Source organism: Gymnoscopelus braueri, assembly GCF_963280865.1.
Source record: "Gymnoscopelus braueri genome assembly, chromosome: 21".
Taxonomy (NCBI): Eukaryota; Metazoa; Chordata; class Actinopteri; order Myctophiformes; family Myctophidae; genus Gymnoscopelus; species Gymnoscopelus braueri.
In genome coordinates this window covers 45,899,824-45,922,107 of record NC_137623.1, presented here as the reverse complement: position 1 = coordinate 45,922,107, position 22,284 = coordinate 45,899,824, and the positions used below count along the sequence as shown (strand labels likewise).

The following is a 22,284-nucleotide window of genomic DNA, read 5'->3' as shown; positions in this document are numbered from 1 at the left end:
GAACAACTCTAAATTTGAATCCTGAGAAGTAGCAGTTTTGGGACATATGAGGTTTCCACCCGACAGAGACGATATAGCACATTGCCAGCAGGGCGCCAAGTTGACAACCATACCATGAGTGATCCTACTAACAGGCTGTTTTCATGCAGTATCACACTGCTAGCTTCGTGTCTTGACATGTTTTCACAGTAATAACATCAGAATCACACACCTGAAACTAATGGGAGGACTAAAAGGTCAAGTCCCTCTCCTCTATTATACTGTCGCTGTTGGGCAGACACCTTGTATATCTCTATATTTAACCACTTAAACCCAATATGGGTAACCGGAGTCCCTCAGGGCTCAATACTAGTGTATTTTCTGTTTTCCGTTATTGTGGGGAAAGTTTAAGCTGAAAATAGCCGATCGACAAGCTCACAATGCGATGCATTGTGAGCTTGTCGATCTGCTATTTTCTGTGAAAGCTTTCCCCACAATACCGATGCTGGGGTTTAAGTGGTTCATCTTTTTATGTTGATTTCGTCAATTAATTTCTATTGGTAATCTTAAACTGACTCTGTCATATGACAGAAGTCGTGCAGAAGTTGCAAAAGTAGCCGATGTACAAGCTCACAGACAGCTTGTCGATCTGCAATTTTTTAAAACTATTTTCTATGGGTTTTATAAATATTAAACCAATGGGGGAAAAAATAAGGGAGAGAAAAAATATATAATAATTATTATGATTTATAATTTCCATTCAAACTTTGTGTCACAGGCAGCAGTTCACAACATGAGAATCAAATCCTCAAACGTGGTGAAGAAAGAGGTTTATTATAATCCAGACTCTGTATGTTTCCATTTTGACCTTTTCTATGTGGGCACGGGGAACAGACCGTCACATTAAATAAACATTGACATTTACATTACAGAATCAGGACTTCATCTGCCCGCTGTGTGACAACAGCTGTGCATTAATATACTTACCATTAGAGCAGATATGGGAACCAGATGCATGGATTAAAGCAAAATAAAATCTCATGCTGATTCCCAAGCAATTAACACAATATGTAACATTATGATGTGATAGTAATATTGTTCCTGCTGTTCTTCATACTGCCAACCAGGTGAAGAAATCACAGATTGAGGCTTTTAACCTTTGCTTTTATCTGAAATATCCGAGACTATCTAATAAGATTTTATGGAAGATGCCTCTGCACATATTGCTAGTTTGACCACTTCAAATGCTCTAATCTTAAAATAATTACCGAAAATAGACACATTGAGAGCTTGTAGATCGGCATGCTTCCATTAAGACCGCATCTGTGTCACTTTAGATTTCTTTGGCTATTTTTGAAAAATCTTGAAAAAAAATATTTTATATATTTTTCAAAAAACTGTTAGGATTTAGAAAACATTTTAAGAATCGGACTAAGGCCTTAATGGGTTAAAAGAAATACTGGCTTCTATGGAATCGCGGTGACTGAGAACTTTAATTTGATTGATTGATTGAATACTTTATTAGCGGTTTGCAAAGAAAAGCATAGGAAAGTACAGTTCAATGCAAGATCTGCTAAGAGGATTTTAAAACCCAAGAAAGCCTGTGGCTTGTTTCCTTTGGGGTCCTTTGTACTCAATTCCATCAACTAATCCATGCAGATGAGGGCTGATTATTACACCGACTCAGTCACTAAGTCCTGAAATCTCATTTCGAAAAAGGTAAACAAAAAATGGCAACTTCTAATACGTGAATACAAAGAATTAGCCTAATCCTTGTGAAGGTTAAATCTTCATTCCTCTCTTCTTCGGTCAGTGACAACTCCCTCCCTCTCCTAAGGCATTGGGGTCCGGGGACCGCCAGGGGGTCCCCAGCAAAATGTGTTAATACAGTGTCACAATCATTTCAACCACTTTAACCATATTTTATACTTTGACTATTCAAAAATAGCAGATCTACAAGCTCATAGAGCTTGTAAATTTGCTATTGTTTGAAAAATTGTGAATGTCTTGGTCAAGGCTTGGTCAAGGCTCCAAGAATCGACAAAGTCCAAGAACATAGATTTTTGTTATTTTATTTACCTCCAAAACTAGGAATCAGCCCCATGCAGGAGTGTAACAGTCAAGCATCTTCATCAACTCAAACAAAGCAAACCATGGCCCATGAGTTAGACTACGCAATTACAGATTTTCTGAGCAAATTTGAAATGCATTTCTAGGCATCAAATAATTCACAAACAATGACCATAACATTAGACAATACAGAAAATACAGCATAGGCTGCAACACTGGGTGCTGAACAGACACACCTCCAAGGCAGCTTGATGACAGTCAATTATTAGCAGCAGCTGTGCAGTGTGTACTTGTGATGTCCAGTTTTATTTCAAATATTCACTCGATGTCTCGCCTATGGGAGAGCGCCCTCTGGCGTGATCACAGAAGCATTACCTTATAAACTCCAGACAAACCTTTGGCTGGATTCTGACCTCCCTCTGACTGGAGGGCCCGCCCTCCATCCTATATAAGTCAGGGGAGAGTCATTTTCCGTAATTCAGTTTTTCTTCTCGTTCGATCGAGGAAGCACCTTCTCAGTCCACCTTATGGAGTCGGCACGGCGAAAGTCTCATCAGGACAGGATAATATCTTGGACCGCGAGACGCTGCTGACGGTAGGTGTTGACTTTCTTTACAAAACCTGTGACAATATCGCACGGTTCTTCCTAGAGGAACTTAACATGTTCCCTAGTTTTTCTAGCTTAAATTGCTAACGTGTAGTATAGTCTGCTACTTCTCAGTCTAGTAGCCGTGAGCCAGGGGATGAGCCTAATAAGCTCTCCTCAGCCCCACGGGCTGCTAGCCACAGTTAGCCCCGAGCTAGCTAGGAGAAAAACAAACACGCCAGCATAGTCTGCTCGGCCCCCGTGTTTTGTTTTCCCCTCCTCCCTGTTCCGTTCTTCAAGCTTAAAACGCTTAACGTGAACATGGCCTCCGCAGCTCCGAAGAGCCGGACCGGGTCCAACAGAGCCCCGGTCCCGCAGAAAGAGTGCGAGACGCCACCGACTAGCATCATATACTACCAGCTAGCGTAGCGCGTCGTCACCGGGAGCTTAACAAGCTCCCACTAGCGACACTGCTTGCAGGCTATCATGCTAACACAGAGTAAACACGACATCTTAAGATCGTGTTTTTCTCCAGGGTGACTTCTTACCCACGAGCTAACACCGAGTAAATACACCAGCGTCGTCCGCTCTTAGTGTGCTTTCTCCGGGTCAGCGCTGCACGCCACCAACTAGCATCATAGGATACCAGCTAATTTTTTAGCATGTTGTCACCGGTGAGTTTAATAAACTCCCACTAACAACACGTTTGGCAGGCTACAGCAAACACGGCAGCATCTCTGCTTTACATCGTGGTTTTCTCCGAGGTGATTCTTAGCCAAGAGTTAAAACACTGAACAAACACACCAGTGTTTACACTCTTAGTGTGTTTTTTCTCTGGGACAGCCCTGCACGCCACCAACTAGCATAATACGCTACCAGCTAGCTTAGTGCGTTGCCATCGGTGAGCTTAACAAGCTCCCACTAGCAACACGTTACACACTGCGTGCTGACACAGAGTAAACACGACAGCATAACCTGCTTCACATCGTGTTTTCTCTCCGAGGTGGTTTTTAGCCATGAGCTAAACACCGGGCAAACACACCAGCGTCGTCCGCTCCTACTGTGTTCTTTCAGAGACAGCTCTGCACGCCACCAACTGGGTCATTCCAGAATTGGAGGACATTTGGGCTTTCAAATTTTTTAAAAATTAACCTTCTATTTGACAATTTTCTGTTATATATTCATCAATAATAGGTAATAAACTATCAAAAGCTTGATTGGCTCAGCTCAGGCATCAAAGATATTTTTTTTATTACATGTTTTATTTGTTGTTTGCTATACCTGGCGCAACCCTGTTACCAACACTCAGGAACCTGAAAAAAGTGCATTAATTTATTTTTAAAATATAATTCCTTTACCATTAGGTTAAAGAAGTAACATTCTCTCTGAATAAACATTTGATTTCAGATATGAATTTATTTCAATTAGTTTAAGCAACTTTTGAAATCTATCTTGCACAACTTTTCAATTGTGGCATGTTTCACTTTACTAATTTAAGTATTAATTTTCAGATATTTGCTCTAACCCATTATGCATATAATTACTTAAACTCTTTAAAAGACAATAGGTCAAACCCTTATGCGTTGAGAAAGACATTTATGTTAATATTTGATTAAAATGATAATGGTAACAGGGTTGAAATTACAGTAACAGGGTTGAATAGCTACATTACTTCTGATTATAGATTATTTTCAATGTGACAAATAAATGCTCAAGACCACATAATTAGTCTTTTAATAACTTTTAATAACAGAAAATGAAATATTATTTGAATAACTTTTAATATGTTTCACATGAGGATGGTTGGTAGGTAGTGTGGAAATGGAAAATGGACCAGGAGGCAGCAGAGCTGTTCCAGAAAATCAGGGTTTTATTTTGCAAACAGGAGCTCACACAAGACACGTCTCACCAACATCAACCCCATCTGATCACTAGTTTTCAAACACCTTTTATACCTGATCACCAGCTAACTTGACCAATCAGGGAAGACTCTACTAAGTAGTTCCACTTAGACACAGGTGGCATTGATCACACCTCAATTAGACCTAACCTGTCAAGCCTATTAAGTTAGAGGACATAACCATTTACCATAACCATGTGTACAATGCAGACAATAACACATACTGTGTTAATGTTAATAAATTAACAAAGTATTTCCTTCTGTGAAATTAATAATACAACCAGAAAATCAATATAACCAGGAAATCACATGACAACTTAAGGGGGATGAACACTCCTTCTTAAATGGTTATGTCCAGGAATTTAAGTCTGTAGACAAAGAATAGTGAAAATATGAGCAAGAGGAATCTGAACCTTCCCCTTGCAAACATTACACAATCAATGACCTCATACCTGAATATGAATGTGATTACATGTTTGGGATTTTGGGACTGGAGAAATGAGCCTCCATGATATTTTTCACCCCTTCTCCCTTTGGCTCACACATAGCCTTGAAAAATAATAAGGTTTTTCTTACCACAAAAATGCTTAATAGTGAACTGGTATGGTTGGAGGGCTATAGACACCACTGGAGGATGCAGGCATTCTGATGTTGCATCGAGCTAGTGCATCCACCTTAGGGCTCAGTGGTCAGTCAGCAGCTTGAACTCCCTCCCCAGCAAGTAGTAGCATAGTAGTAGTAGTAGAATGATGACCTCTCCAATCTCGTCCTTGGTACGACTGCCTGGACGCATCCATCACTTGCACTTCAGTCAGATCTCTCTGACAGTCTCCTCTGCTGGAACAATGGTGCTGCAGAACCTCTGTCGATAAGTCTCTTCAGTAGCATTGTATTTGTTTGGTACTGCTGTTTTGATAGCTTCGTATGACTCTGACTGTTGTTCATCCAGGCCAGCATATGCTTCAAGGGCCCGTCTGGTCAATAAAGTGACAACCGGGGCAACCCATTTTCCCTGCCTCCACCCCATGCACTCAAACCGCACAGAGAAGCTCTCAGCATCCTCACCTTCTCTGATGTCTGGGATTCTCGGTTATGAAACATGAGAGGCTGGAGTTCGGTTAGGTGGACTATCAGGTCTCTGATCCAGTGGCATGGGCTGTCGTGATGTCTCTGTGTCCATTTACCAGAAGCTGTTTAGACTTGGTTACGGCCAGAACAAGATTTATTCAGTCCGTTTAGAACGACACATAAAGTTCCTCATCTCTTCCATGAAGCTAGTATCAACAGGTGGTGCCATTGGAGTACTCACTGTAGCCTCTTTTGGTCGCACCACTGGTCCTTAATCACTTGGTTTGGCGGCTACCAGAGAACAGTCAGATGGATCGGGAACAGAGATGACAACCCCTTTAACTGGAGGCCCCAACTCCATGCTCTCCTCATGCCAAACACTTTCTTGACTCCCCTGTTCAACTGGGTTCAGCCTGGTAACTCAGCCTCTTCCACGACCACCTGGCATCATGGTCTACTTCACAGTTGTCAAATTCATAAAGGCATACCATCCCACCACTGCCACCAAACAACTATAACTCATTTTGACTACATGGTTAAAATAAAATGAAGCAATATAGTCTGTAAAATTCAATAATGTCTAAAATACGTAGATTAACCTAAATTATAGTTTAGATTATGTAATGTTTTTAATTTAACCATAAATAATAGTGTTTTAATTCTATTAATGCAACCCTGTTAATGTTGTACAACCCTGTTACTCTAATCACAGTAACAGGGCTGCAAGTAACAGGATTGCAAATCTATGCTAAAGTTAGCTTTTTCTCAGGAATATAAGCTAGCTGTTTAGATAGCTGTTAGCATTTACCAAGAGGACAAACTCACATAAGTAAATAAGTAAAGATTGTTTTGTCAAGTATTTATCTTATTCTGGAAATATGCATAACAGGGTTGCGTGAGGTAGGTTGAGACATTCAAGCAAGGCTGACAATGTTATAAAAATATGAATAATAGAAGAGAGGAGATACCTTTGCTCTACCCATGCTGTTAGGAAAGTGTTTGATGATGTCACTTCTAGTGTGTCATGTGACTCACACTTTTCGTCTTCTTTTACCATGCTAAAAAGGTTAAGGTAACAGGGTTGCATGCAAGTTGTGGGACACAGGTTCCTTGCATAATAATACTTATTTAAAATATTATGTTAATTAAAAAATATGTTTCCACATCTACAAGAGACATCTATGAACAAAATAATGCAAAAGAAAGTAGATTTAGGTGTCATTTTAACAGTTTTATCTGAGATTCAATTTGGTCACCAAGGGGGTGGGACAAGAGAAAACTAGCATTTTAGGGGTACTACAGACTTATTTGGTATTTTTTAAAAATATGTTCAAAAAAAAATTCTCCAAGTTGATTTAGATTTGGTCTCAGGACAAGTCAAAGTTAAACGACAACTGAATTATTTAGTATTTTGTAAATGGATTATTTGACATTTCTTGGGTGGGACGTAAAATGTCCTCCAATTCTGGAATGACCCAACTAGCATAATATGCTACCAGCTTGCTTAGCACGTTGCCATCGGTAAGCTTAGAGCTCCCACTAGCAACACGTTTTGCACACTGCGTGCTATCACAGAGTAAAACACGACAGCATCACTGCTCCACATCGTGTTTTTCTCTCTAAGGTGGCCTCTTAGCCACGAGCTAAAACCGAGCAAACACACCAGCGTCTTCCGCTCTTAGTGTTTTTCTTTGGGACAGCTCTGCAAGCCACCAGCTAGCATCATAAACTACCAGCTGGGCAGGCTACAGTTAGCTACACGCTAACACCGACTCCCCTGTTTTACAGACCTTGCCACAAACAGGCTCCACGCGTGTTGTGAACAATGACCGCTGCAGCCCAGCAACGAAGGGACCCCTGTCCCTCGAAAGAGTGCGGGGTCTGCGGGAATAGAATGTCGTGTCACGACGGACACAACTCATGTGTTATTTGCCTGGGACCGACCCACGCAGCCCGAGGGCCGTGTGAGGAAGGTCCGTTCCGCATAGCATGCGGACTGACTGAACCTAGGTTTGTCAGAAAACGGGCCATACATTTCCAAATGTTGACCCAGCCATAGGAGTCCACGTCCACCGGGGCGGAGGGGGACGAACCCCCCCAAACCCCGCGAGGCGTCCCTTCTACACCAAGTTAGGAAGAGGACACGGACGAGGCCCAACTACTCCAGGGTACAGAATATGTCCCCTATAACCAGGTCATTGAGCAGGCGATTGGCCAGTAAAACGAGCCTCTCCCCACGACTCATACTCGACCTCGAGTTACCAGCGGCGTAGCCTATGGCCACAGCCGCAGCCAGTATGGGAGAACGGTTTAATGCCTACTCCCGTTGGCAACCAGCACTGGGACAACAGTTGACGTGTCCTGGGCTGAGCCCTACTCTTCCCGCTACCCGTGGAAGAAGGGGTTGCCACACACCTCACGTCAGAAGCCACGGCTCTGACACGAGAGCCCAACTCCATTGCGAAGCACGCGTCGCCTAAACGGCAGGCGCTCCTGCTTGCAACCTACAGGCCAGGGGGGGCACCCTAGCCAGCCAGAGGCAGGCCTCGGGCAGCTACTCTACAAGAGCGAAATAAAGAAAGGAGAGGGACATGGCTGGGACTATGTCAGGAGGAGACGGTGGACACCGCCTCCCCCTCTCTCTCTGGTGGTCCTAGAGTTCTGGTGACCGGGCGGGGCGGGGTGAACACGCTCCACCACCCGATGGAAGGGAGAATGACTTTACACACTATACATTATGTGGATAATGTTGTGTGAATGTAAACATACTATGACCAAGATGTCTCCTTTGGCAAGACATCGGAGTGGTTATTAGAAATTGAACCCTCTCTACCTGTTTCTCCAATAACATTTCAAACCGTTACAGCCTGATTTTCAGGGGCACGGCAAAAAGAAATGAAACAGGACAAAACCAGAACATAAGGGACACGAGCTCGCTACCACAGAGGTCTCACGGACACTTCATGGTAGCGGGGCGAATGCTCGCCATGGGGAGAGGACGATTACGCCCTGTCCCCAAGGGAACGGCTCACGGTCGACTCTGTTCAACCACTATACAGCTGCACTCTATATCCAGGGGATATATACTACAGTTCGCCTCGAGACCTCCCCATGCTAGTGAAAGCTATTTTCTCTTAAGCAGGGGACTGGCGGGCGACTTTCTACAGGAAGACAATTCTCCCTGTTGGGAAAAAGAACTGTACAAGAAATACCCAGAGACCAAGCGAACAGCGGGCTCTACTCGTGCTATTTCCTGGTCAAAAAGAAGGGGGGGGGGGGCTGCGTCCGATACTGGACCTAAGAGCCCTCAATCAGTATCTAAAGGTGTTCAAATTCAGGATGTTATCAAATCCGTCTCTCCTCCGCATGGTGCGCTAGAGAGACTGGTTCACATTGATAGACCTAAAAGACGCCTATTTTCATGCTCCTTTTACCCACCACACAGAAATCTCTGCGGTTAGGGTTCTGAGGTTGAAATTACGAATACACGGTGCTACCGTTTGTAACGTCCTCAGCCCCAGAGTATTTGTCGAATTCACGCAGGTTGCGATTGGCCCTCTGAGAAGAGAAGGCACTCGCATAGCGTCTTACATAGACGATGGGCTGCTACAAGCCAACTCAAGAATCGGCGGCAAGGCAGCATACTCAGAAAGTGGTGTCTCACCTACTGAAATCGGGTTTTCAGGGTCAACTGCGTGTTGGTGCCTGCACAGACGGCGAATTTCATAGGCAGGACTCTGAACTCGCTATCGTTCAGAGCCAGCCCGCCACCGAAAAGGATCAGTCCTTTTTGTCCTGCCTAGCACAATTTTACACGGGCCGGAGGGTCTCCTTCAAAATGTGCATGGAAATGTCAGGTATGATGGCCTTAGCCGTATCGCTAAGACGATTGGGCAGTTGCTGTCGTGTGTTGGTCACAGAGGAATGTGTAACAACGCTGTGTCGCTGGAGGAATCTGTGATTCCTCTCAGACGAATGGTCTCTGCACCCGGAGATACCAGGACAGATCTGGGATCGTTTGATCGGCCCCAGATGGATCTTTTTGCTTCACTGGAAGACACGGGATGTCCGTTGTTCTTCCCAGTGGAGGGTGCAGTGCCTCTGGGTCGAAATGCACTAGTGCACAAATGGCTCAGAACTCTTTTTATGCTTTCCTCCGCTGTCCCTGTTAGGTCCCACACTCGTGAGAGTGAGGGACCAGGGGCTGATGGTGATACTGGTGGCCCCAGAATGGGGTCACTGGGTGTCAGTCGAACCTCTCCTGTACGACCGCTTGTGGCTGCTTCCGTTACGCGGAAACATGCTAATGCTAGCAGGGGGCGAGATATTTTGTCCCTGACCAGAACATCTGACTCTCTGGGCTCAGCCCATGAGGGGATGAATCTGAGTACTGAGGGGTTACCCCAGAACGGTTTTGAGATAAGGTGCGAGAAGTCTCGCACTGTGCCGTTCTAAGCCCATGTCCATTAAGTCCTTTTCTACAGGATTTAATGGATAAGGGCAGAGCCTTTTCCACAATAAAAGTCTACTTGGCGGCGGAAGGGACCGGACGTCTCTTCCCGAGTCAAAGTCCCCGGTGTCACCCTGGGATTTGAGCCTGGTGTTGGACTCCTTATCTCGGTCACTTTTCGAGCCTCTGAGTCAAATTGACAGAACAACTGTCAGTCAAGACTGCGTTACTGATGGCTTCAGTGACTACTGAAGAGCTCAGTAATCTTCATGCACTGTCAGTACACGAGGAGTGTACACAGTCAAGGAAGGGGCTACAAGGGTGGTTGTCAGACCCAGACCTGGGTATGTGCCAAAGAACCCCTTGGTACCAAGTGTCCTTGTGACCTTGAATGCGTTTCACCCGCCTCTTTTCGCCTCATAGGAGGATGAAAGGTTACATTGCCTTTGTCCGGTTCGGGCTTTGGAAATGTGCATTGGCAGATCTAGGGCTTTGAGAAAGTCAGATCAGCTATTTGTGTCATGGGCTCCACGGATGGTGGGCAAGCCCATTGCATAACAGACACTTTCCCACTGGATTGTAGAGGCTATTCAGTTAGCCTATTCCAGTGGTGGGATGCTGCCCCAGTGGGACTGAGGGCACATTCTACAAGGGAAATAGCGACATCATGGGCCCTCTTCGGGGGGGTCTCCATTTGGGATGTCTGCAGTGTGGCATGTTGGGCTTAGGCCTTGACATTTGCCAGGTTCTACAGTTTGGACGTAACTGCAGCCCCTGTGGCGCATACGGTCCATAGTGTAGCCTCCAGACGGGGGTCAGGCCCCTAGGCTGGTTATTCTGGACTTCGAGATAACAATCAGGGAGTTTACTATATCTCCCATAGGCGAGACATCGAGTGAATATTTGAAATAAAACTATAGGTTACTGGACGTAACCCCGGTTTTATGATAATATGAGCGAGATGTCTCGAAAGACACCCTTCTTGTTTACGAACGAGAAGAAAAATGTTATCTTGAATTACGGAAAATGACTCTCCCCTGACTTATATAGGATGGAGGGCGGGCCCTCCAGTCAGAGGGAGGTCAGAATCCAGCCAAAGGTTTGTCTGGAGTTTATAAGGTAATGCTTCTGTGATCACGCCAGAGGGCGCTCTCCCATAGGCGAGACATCTCGCTCATATTATCATAAAACCGGGGTTACGTCCAGTAACCTATAGTTTTACCCTGTGGAGTCCTTAGTGTCTATAGGGCACGGGTTGCCCCGTGACAGTGAACATTTTTGCAAATCTTTGAATATATATTTTTAGAACATTTGTAACTCGATTTAATTGTGTTTTGCTCATTGGAGGTTGGAACATATAAACCCAAAATGACGTTTGCGTTTGCCTTTTAGGCTTAAGGGACAGGTCGATTTTTAAAGAAGGGTACCGCTGGAGAAAATGTATGTGCCCTGATCTAAAATGCCATGACCCTCCCTTTGACTAAAAAAAAATCAATGACCCTCCCCAAGTGATAAAAAAAAAAAGATTAACCCTATAGGAGTGTCACGATATATTGTCCCACGATATAGCCTATCGTGGTATTGTTCTTACTGTATGGTGTATGATACGAAATGTAAAGCTTATCATAATCACAGTAATTATTAATCATGTCTTCCATCATATTCAAGATATTTTGGAGAGAAATGAAACAGACTCCAGTCACTTTCAGTTTTAACCACTGCAGAGGGGAGGTGTTGTGTGTGTGAGCTGATGCTCGTTGACGCTCGTTAATGTGACATGCGTCAAAGCAGTTATGCCAGTCTGCACTCTCAAATAGGCCTACATCTAATCTAAGATTGTTTACATGGTATTATACTGTATCTGGTATTATAGTTATTATATTATTTTTTTGAGCTGTTGGAAATAACTAGGCTGCACTTAATCTCTCAAGAACAGATTCTGCTCTGCGTTTGAATCTGTCTGGGGGGTTCGTCATATCGCGTACGCACTGGCCTACAAGTGGGCGTGCCTTCAGATCAGGAAGCAGGCCGCGCTTTACCCAATCAAATGTAGTGGGTGGGATTTACGTGTCCGCCGATCCGTCCCGAAACAAACCGAAACTAATTTAACAATAGCGTCCTCGGAGCAGACAAAACCACGGAAAGATATTCACAATTTAACTTGCTCTTTCATCATAGAAACAAGAGATAGTAAAAAACAGCAGAGGGCGCTGTTTTTCCTTTTCATTTGGCGATGGGTTCCCAGATTGGGCTGCACTTGGTTCGTAAAGTCCAGATGACAAAAATATGAGGTTTGTGGAATTTATAGTTATGCAGTGTTATATTATATTTGTTATATTAGTAGTATAGTTAGTGAGAACTTCTCCCTTAAGCTTGCACAAATTTATTTATTTGTGTGTACAAAGCACTTTGTAATTGTTTTTTAAAGTGCTTTATAATTGTTATTTTAAACTAAAGATGATGGCCAATGTTGATGATACATGAGAAAAGAACATTAATAATGTATCATATCGATATCATCATGTATGTATCGTGAAATTAGTGTTATCTTGACACCCCTAACCCTCCCCATCAAATACAACAACATGACATTTAAAACTGATATGTCCGATGTTTTGCTTTCCACAATGATTAGAACATTACTGTAGTCAGTCTTGCTAAATGCACAGTGTAGTGTTTGTAGTGGTAGCAGAATGGACAGTGTTCTAAACTTGCATGTGGGAAACCCATTGAATCCCATAATTATTAACTACGGTGACTACACTGTTGCCTACATCATGGGTTTTCAACTGGTGGTCGGTGGAGGTATTGCATGTGGTCCCTGACCATGCATTTAGTAATGTAGGAAAGTGAAGATTTGTATTATATTTTATTTTATCGATGGTGGATACTGTTAATGTGCGTGACAACAGAAAGGAAATTCAACTCAAGGATGACAATTTTACACACGCACACAGCATAGTGTGTATTTAAGGGAGGTTTTAGTACATCAAGGTAAATACAGGCTTTTATTTGATGTATGATGACGCATCAATGTTGTCAGTTACTTGGAAGTCGGACATCCGACTCCGAGTCAGACATCCGACTTCCAAGTAACTGACAACATTGATGCGTCATCATACATCAAATAAAAGCCTGTATTTACCTTGATGTACTACAAAAACCCACTTAAAAGAGGATATCTCTGTGTTTGGGATAATGCATCTCTCTAATATGCCTAACACCTGTTGAAGTGTTGCTTAATTGTTCAACCACCATCGTTAAGACGCTGAATAGATTTGACTGGGTCGTTCACACTTGCTGTGTGCTTGTTGATGGCTTGTTAACGACCGCCATTGATTCTAAATAGACCAAGGTGTTACTAGATTTGAATCCTTTGTATCATTTGAAATAGAGAGGGGTCATTGACCACTGTTCTGCTGTACTAAAAATGTATATAAAAAACGGACTATTTTATCAATTCAAAATTGCATGACCCTCCCTTGGATTCAAACCCCTATTTTCCTCCAGGGACCCCCTTCTGTAAATTTCGACTGGTCCCTAAACGTAAATTGCACGGGGCAGATAAGAAAAATAACTTCAATATACAAAGAAATTACTGACAATGGCCGACACCAATAATCAAAATAAATAATGTGCTATGGCCAAAATAGGCTATATTTAATTATTTTATTCTTTGAAATGGATTAAAAATAGTGGAAATAGACGATCTACAAGCTCCCTTGTAGATCTACTAGATCTGCTTTTTTGGGAAATGTAGGAACTCACTCACTCTCTCTCTCTCTCTCTCTCTCTCAGCCTCTAAGGCCCTAGGGTCTATCCGCCTATTTACCTCTATAGATTTCACAGTCACATCCCCATGCTATTCAACACTAATCCACCATCCACCGTTGTAGTTGCAACCCTTTTAGCCCTTCATACTGTGTGTGTGTGTGTGTGTGTGTGTGTGTGTGTGTGTGTGTGTGTGTGTGTGTGTGTGTGTGTGTGTGTGTGTGTGTGTGTGTGTGTGTGTGTGTGTGTGTGTGTGTGTGTGTGTGTGTGTGTGTGTGTGTGTGTGTGTGTGCACGTATGTCTGTGCATATTGAACATTTAGCTCCAGGCATGTATCCAATCCAGATGCATCATTCTCTTTATGTCGTTTCACATGCACAACTTTACTACTGAGTTTGTTCAGTGGGTGGCTTTATTTGTTCTCCTGTGGTGGCCTAGAAAAACCGTCAGGACTACCTCTCTCACGACTAAACGCTCGCAGAGCAAAAAGGCACTGACTGCACAGAGTGCACGCATTACACACACACACACACACACACAAATATTGCTACACTTGTTATGATTATGATTATGATTATAGGGCTGACATTTAACCTGCTTAACCCAGTACACAGCACATGTGTTGAATCACTATCATCTGCGTAAAAGCACATACTGATACCCTTGATACCATGGCCATCAACTAATTCATCAGATAGACTGACGTCTGCGCACAATGATACCAGATGCATGTTCTATTACAACTCATTCTGTCTCATATCTCCTGGTCATGTCATGTGTCCTGCACTGTATATAATCTCTTCTTTTTAAAAAAAATCAGTTTATTGGGTTTTATATGGGGAAGATTTTTTCCCCATATAATGAGGTATTTATTCATAAACATACATCAGTACATAATGGACTTCGGATATAAGGCACTGAGCCGTATATCCAATATGTGAGTGCGCTCCCGGTGCGCATATCCCAATGCACCCTATACTGTATATCGTCTGTCGGGTGGAAACCTCATATGTCCAAAACTATTACTTTTCAGGATTCAAATACAAGTTCAAAAATGGCCGATCAAAAATGGCCGATCTACAAGTTCATAGCGCGGCACTCGGTGCCGCGCTATGAACTTGTAGATCGGCCATTTTTTTAAATCGTGACATTATCGTGAAAATCGTGAAAAATATTTTCAGATGGGGGATAGAATATTTATTCAAACATTTAGACAAATTTTCATGATTTTTCAAAAACAGCAGATCTACAAGCTGCGCTGTGAGCTTGTAAATCTGCTATTTTTGAATAGCCAAAGAAATCTAAAATGACAGAGATGCGTTCCCGGATTGAATGGGTTAAGTATACATGATGTGAACATGCACGGTACAACATTATCAGACCTAAATTTTGCCTTCAATTGTAGAAATATTAAACCGTTCTTGTCAAATGTTCAAGCACGTTCTAATCATGTATACTTTACATTACTGAAGACAATTTTTAAATTTTAAATTATTTTTTACATTTTGGACCAAATAGCCAATTTTACATCGAGGCACCCACTGCCATTAAAGGGGAATTTTGGACTAATGGATATGATGTTCATAGTGACAGAACACTGTAAAAAAAAAAAAAAGGAAGTCTCGCTAGACGAGATCGAAATCTCGAGATTTCAATCTCGTCTAGCGAGACTTAGGTTTTTTTTTTTTTTTGGTTGCATAGTGTTCTGTCACTATGAACGTCAGATCTCACCAAAAAACAAACCAAAAAAAAGCTATTAAAATACACAATCTAGCGCAAGGCCTATTGGCGCACGTTTTAAGCTGTGGCGGACCCGAGATTGAGTTATGAAATTTTTCTACTGTACCATTCATCCTAAAATATCATAACGTCATAGAAAAGGTAAGAAAACCTTAGTCCAAAATTCTCCTTTAAGACCGGGAAAGCACCTCTGTCATTTTAGATTTATTCGTCTATTTTAGAAAAATCTTGAACAAAGTGCGAATCTTTAAATATATATATATTTTAAAGCGAACATGTGTAACTCAAATCTTTGCTTCTGGAGATCCCTGGAACAAAATATTTTACAAATGTTCGCTTTAAAAGATTTTCCCAAACGTTTGAGATCTTTCAAAAATAGCAGATCTACAAGCTCACAGCGCTATGAGCTTGTATATCTGCTAATAGCCAAATAAATCTAAAATGACACAGATGCATTCCTAGTCTACACGGGTTAATGCCCACTCTTCCTGTTAACGACTACCAAAGAAGTCTCAATGCAAACACTGACTTCACAACACTGCAGCCAGCCAGGCTAGCCTGTCCCACTGGAATACTGTCTGTCTAGTCTTCCTATAGGCTGGATTAGCTTCCTGTGGATTACACTCCTACACCTACTGTATGTGAACATGTTGGTTATAACAGTAGGCATCATCCCTTGTTGCATGAACTGGTCTATTGAACTGCACCTTAACCACTCAAACCCCATATGGTTGACCGGAGTCCCTCAGAGCTCTATACATTACTTGCGTCTTTTGTGTTTTCTGTTATTGTGGGGAAAGCTTTCACTGAAAATAGCTTGTGAGCTTGTCGACCTGCTATTTTCCTGCGAAAGCTTTCCCCACAATACGGATGCTAGGGTTTAACCCATTAAGACCGGGAGCGCATCTCTGTCATTTTAGATTTCTTTGGCTATTAAAAAATAGCAGTTATACAAGCTCATAGTGCGGCACCGATCTGCTATTTTTGAAAAATCTGCAAAAATCTTTGAATATATATTTTTTAAAGCGAACATTTGTAACTCAAATCTTTGCTTCTGGGGGGTCCCTGGAACAACATATTGAGATATTTAAAATGTTTAATTATTTTATTTTTTTTACTTTTAAGGTCCTTACACACCGGGGCGATTTCTTTAATGCGAAAAATACGTTTTTTTTAAAAACCTTATAAAGTCAATGCAAGCTTCAATGGAGCGAAAAAGCGAAGCGAAAAAGCGTCTTTTAATTATTCGGAACGGGTCCGAATTTTGCGTATATTCGCATATTCGCTGGTGTGTAACCGCCTTTAGGATTTAGAAGACATTTGTAGAATCGGCCTCAGGTCTTAATGGTTTAACTGGTTAAGAACCTGCACGGTAGCTGCTGCTGCTACTTTCTTTAACCTCGCCTCAGGCCCTCACGGCTGCATGTTATGTATACACCATGTTCTAAACATCATGTACACACCTGCTACTACTACACATGTTATCTGTATAGGCCTGTCAAAATTATTACATAATCGCCTAATCGCATTTGAGATTAATCGTTTCCATGTTGAAAACATTTCATACATTTTCAAACATTTTCCAAAAATAGCAGAAATAGCAGATGACAGAAGATAACAGATAACAGAAACTTAGTGTCACGAGCTATTTCCACACTAATTTTTGGGGAAAGTATAAAATTATGAAATATGTCAGCAATTTCTTTGTATATTTAAGTTTAAAATTCAAATTAGTCATATCTGCCTGTGCAATCTTCTTTTTTTTCTCCATATCTGCCCAGTACAATATAACGTTGCTGTCGGGCAGAAAGCTCTTATCTCCATATTCTAACTTTTTGCTCGAAGGAGCTTGTCGATCTGCTATTTTTGATACTTTTGAATTTGAATCCTGGTAACAGTTTTGTACATATTATGAGGTCGCACCCGACAGAGACGATATATGTTCTGTGTTCTTTTCTTCTTATCTCTCCTGCTCATATACCCTACCTCTATCCTCCCTCTTCTCACAAAACCAAAAAATGATAGGGCGCACTTGAATAAATACATAATTTCACCCACTTCTTCACACCTTTAAACCTGTGATGAGACATTAAAGATGATGCTGATTGTGATTCTGACGTCAACCCTCACTTCTAGCCAACACGCCTAAACTTGACCTTCATCCTAGTCTCGCGTAGCCAGACAACTATTCCACAATCTCCGAATGCTACGGAGTACACCTCCTGAATGTTATATAGAGTCTGGAACTACACCTCCTGAATGCTATATAGTCTGGAACTACACCTCCTGAATGCTACATAGAGTCTGGAACTACACCTCCTGAATGCTATATAGAGTCTAGAACTACACCTCCTGAATGCTATATAGAGTCTGGAACTACACCTCCTGAATGCTATATAGAGTCTGGAACTACACCTCCTGAATACTATATAGAGTCTGGAACTACACCTCCTGAATGTTATATAGAGTCTGGAACTACACCTCCTGAATGCTATATAGAGTCTGGAACTACACCTCCTGAATGTTATATAGAGTCTGGAACTACACCTCCTGAATGCTATATAGAGTCTGGAACTACACCTCCTAAATGCTACATGAGTCTGGAACTACACCTCCTGAATGCTATATAGAGTCTGGAACTACACCTCCTAAATGCTACATGAGTCTGGAACTACACCTCCTGAATGCTATATAGTCTGGAACTACACCTCCTGAATGTTATATAGAGTCTGGAACTACACCTCCTGAATGCTATATAGAGTCTGGAACTACACCTCCTAAATGCTACATGAGTCTGGAACTACACCTCCTGAATGCTATATAGTCTGGAACTACACCTCCTGAATGCTATATAGAGCGTGCCAAAAATCCTGAAGGGGGCATCAACAAGTGTCATTTGGTAGCGGCGGACATCTTTGAGGGGTATAAAACAGGTTGACTTAAAATTGCCCCCCTCAAGTATGTCTGCAGCTACTATGCCACGCCCCCCGTGGTGACGAGTCGTTGGCACGCACTATAGAGTCTGGAACTACACCTCCTGAATACTATATAGAGTCTAGAACTACACCTCCTGAATGCTACATAGAGTCTGGAACTACACCTCCTGAATGCTATATAGAGTCTGGAACTACACCTCCTGAATGCTATATAGAGTCTAGTACTACACCTCCTGAATGCTACATAGAGTCTGGAACTACACCTCCTGAATGCTATAGAGTCTGGAACTACACCTCCTGAATACTATACAGAATCTGGAACTACACCTCCTGAATGCTATATAGAGTCTGGAACTACACCTCCTGAATGCTATAGAGTCTGGAGCTACACCTCCTGAATACTATACAGAATCTGGAACTACACCTCCTGAATGCTATATAGAGTCTGGAACTACGCCTCCTGAATACTATATAGTCTGGAACTACTAATTCTAACTCTATAGATCAATTATTTGTTTACAAACATTGAGACTGGACGCACAGGTGACTGTTTCATGTAATCAATTCCCAACAGATCCCCAAACCTGCTGTTTTGGGGTGCACTGGTTTCAGTTCATTCAACCTCCTCTTGTGTGTTGGCTAGTGTGGTGCGCCCTAGCGAGGCATAATATACTTTTAACAGCTGACATACAAGCTCACAACCGCGTCGCGGATGAGACCACTGTGAGCTTGGAGGTCTGCTATTCTCGGCCGTTCTCTGCGCGCGACACCTTCGCAGGACGGAGCATAAATTAGGCTTGACGGGCTGCAGGTGCGCGAGCCAAGCAGGTTCTGGTGCCATGATCATAGAGCACTCCCTCCGTTCTTATGACAGCCACTGGAGGTGGGGTTTTGAGGACTGCTTTGAATTGTTATTGTTTACACACAACAGAGACCAAGAAATATATATTTCAAGAGCGAGAGATCACAGTAAAAAATCCTAAGCATTCTTCCTCTATACTGGGAGAAAAACAGCATCTGAAAGTTTGATGGGATGTATTTTTACACGCGAGGCTGTGACCACTTTTACATTGCATCTTATCTTCTTTTGCTGCCGACCTGCGTGCGCATACTGGTTCTTATCAGTGTGACGTTGTCTGTTAAGGTGTCTATACAACACCCTCTTGAGTGGGTCCTCACTTTGCATTACATACTGTATCTCCCTCAAAATGTTCTGCCCTTCTACAACTAAAGCTACTGTTCAACTGCTGCATTTATTCTAGTCACTCTGGATAATAAATCTCAATTTAAATGTCTCAAATATTAGAAAACAAGTGGAAATGTCTATGAGATATAGCTTCACTTATCAAACGGTTTAAGGCAATGCCTAGATACCAGAGAGCATGATTTTATGAGTCACCAACATGCGTTATACACACCAACGTGTGTTGTACGCTACACACCTGCCTGTTTGACAGCAAGAGGGAATAAAATACATGTGGGTGAGATCCATGCAGGTTGGAGCACAAGAGAGAGAAGGTCTGACTGTGACTCACAATAGCTGAGCTGATCGGTTAACCTACTATTGTGAATCAGATGCAGCACTGAATCAGAGGTTGTGTGACTGTGTCTGATTCAAACTGAAGTGTGCAGTAACATACACGTCACTTCTCCATAATACAGCCCTTCCTTGAGACACACACACACACACACACACACACACACACACACACACACACACACACACACACACACACACACACACACACACACACACACACACACACACACACACACACACACACACACACACACACACACACACACACACACACACACACACACACACACACACACACCTCTTCCTGCATGAGGCACCGCCCCTTGCCTGTCTTTATCACTCCTCTCAAACTTGTAGGAAGAGAGAAAAGAAAAGTGAACCCAGGAAAAAAAAGTTCATAGCTCCAGTCTTGTTGTCTGAATGTGTGAATACCACTTATATCCTCCCAAAACACACTAATTATCATATTTACTATACATCACTAATAGGAGAGTATTGTTCCGTTCTATAACCACTAATCCCACCACGTAGAGACGTATTGTTTTCTCTCTGTGTGGGTTGACCTGATTTTCATGTCTTATTGTTTACTGCAGTGGTTCTCAAAGAGTGGGGGTCCAGGGTTCATTGTTAGGGGAGGAGGGGGGGCAAATGGAGATTTTACAAGTCTAGTAACTCTTGAGAGTGTATCAAATGGAACCAAATGGAGTAATGGACCCGTTCCATTTGATACACTCTCAAGAGTTATGGTGGGGGGGTCCTTGAAATTGTGATTGCTGTGTACGGTTGGCTTAAACAGTAACACAAGAGTGTGTGCGTGCAGTGGTGTAAAGTAAAAGTATCAATACTGCAATGCAATGTAGAAATACTCCGTTACAAGTCCGGAATTCAAAATGTACTTGAGTACTAAAGTATTGGCATCAAAATGTCCCAATTCAAGTTTTCAAATGTATAACAATCTTTTGAAAATAGCAGATCTACAAGCTTACAATGCGTTGCAATGTGATGCATTGTGAGCTCGTAGATCTGCTATTTTCAAATGGCCGGAATGGGTTGAAGTCAAATATTTGTAGTGGAGTAAAAGTACAACATTAAACATTTGCCTCTGAGATGTATCGGAGTAGAAGTAAAAGTATTGGAAATTGAAAATACTTAAGTAAATGTACTTAGTTACTTTCCACCACCATGTCATGTCATCATTGTGCCTAATGAGAGTGTGTGTGTGTGTGTGTGTGTGTGTGTGTGTGTGTGTGTGTGTGTGTGTGTGTGTGTGTGTGTGTGTGTGTGTGTGTGTATTGTAATGTCTTACCTCGCTCACTGCCCTCCCCAGTGCCATCTTCTGCCAGGGGTCTGCTAACTGTGCCAGCGGCATCTCTGCTGTTGGTTCAACAACTCACACACTCCAGTCCAAGGAAGAGAAACCCTCCTCAACCAGCCAGCCAGCCCCCCCACGAATATTATTATGATGATGATATTGTTGTATTGTTATTATAATAATTGTGCGGCGCAACACGCAGCCGTTAGAGGTTGAAGTGTAGCGACACAATGTAGCGAACAACGCTCTCAGCGACGGACCGACGCGCCGCCCCTTTCTGTGAAGAAACACACATCACACTGAGAATGACACACCATGCCCAAAGAACGCCTTGTCGGAAACTCTCTCTCTCTCTCTCTCTCTCTCTCTCTCTCTCTCTCTCTCCTCTCCTTGCTCTGATTCTCTCTCTCTCTCTCTCTCTCTCTCTCTCTCTCTCTCTCTCTCTCCCCCCTCTCCTTGCTCTGATTCTCTGTGTCTCTCTCTCTCTCTCTGTGTGTGTGTGTGTGTGTGTGTGTGTGTGTGTGTGTGTGTGTGTGTGTGTGTGTGTGTCTCTCTCTCTCTCTCTCTCTCTCTCTCTCTCTCTCTCTCTCTCTCTCTCTCTCTCTCTCTCTCTCTCTCTCTCTCCTCGTTCTGATTGTCTCTTTCGCTCCCTCTCTCCCTCACTCACTCACTCACTCCCTCACTCCCTCCCTCACTCCCTCCCTCCCTCCCTCTCTCTCTCTCTCTCCTTGCTCTGTTTCTCTGTCTGTCTGTCTGTCTGTCTGTCTGTCTGTCTGTCTGTCTGTCTCTCTCTCTCTCTCTCTCTTTTCTCTCACTTCCGTTATTTCCCAATATGGTGTCGGGTGTCAGTTTAATTCGTCCAACGGGCTCACCTGTCCGTCAGACTGCCGCGTCACTCTGACGTCATCGGAGGGGCGGGACTACTTTGCGCA

At 42.8% G+C, this 22,284-nt stretch overlaps 1 protein-coding gene across 1 annotated transcript in view; it reads right to left on the bottom strand.

Moving 5' to 3' along the window:
* Positions 1-21,954, bottom strand: part of LOC308077518 (ribosomal protein S6 kinase alpha-3) — a 72,821-nt gene extending 50,867 nt beyond the window's left edge. The window contains exon 1 of the mRNA XM_080418266.1: positions 21,347-21,954. Within this exon, the coding sequence (XP_080274392.1) occupies positions 21,347-21,409 (63 nt within the window). The 5' untranslated portion in view covers positions 21,410-21,954. The remainder of the gene's footprint in view (positions 1-21,346) is intronic.
* Between the last annotated feature and the right edge of the window lie 330 nt (positions 21,955-22,284).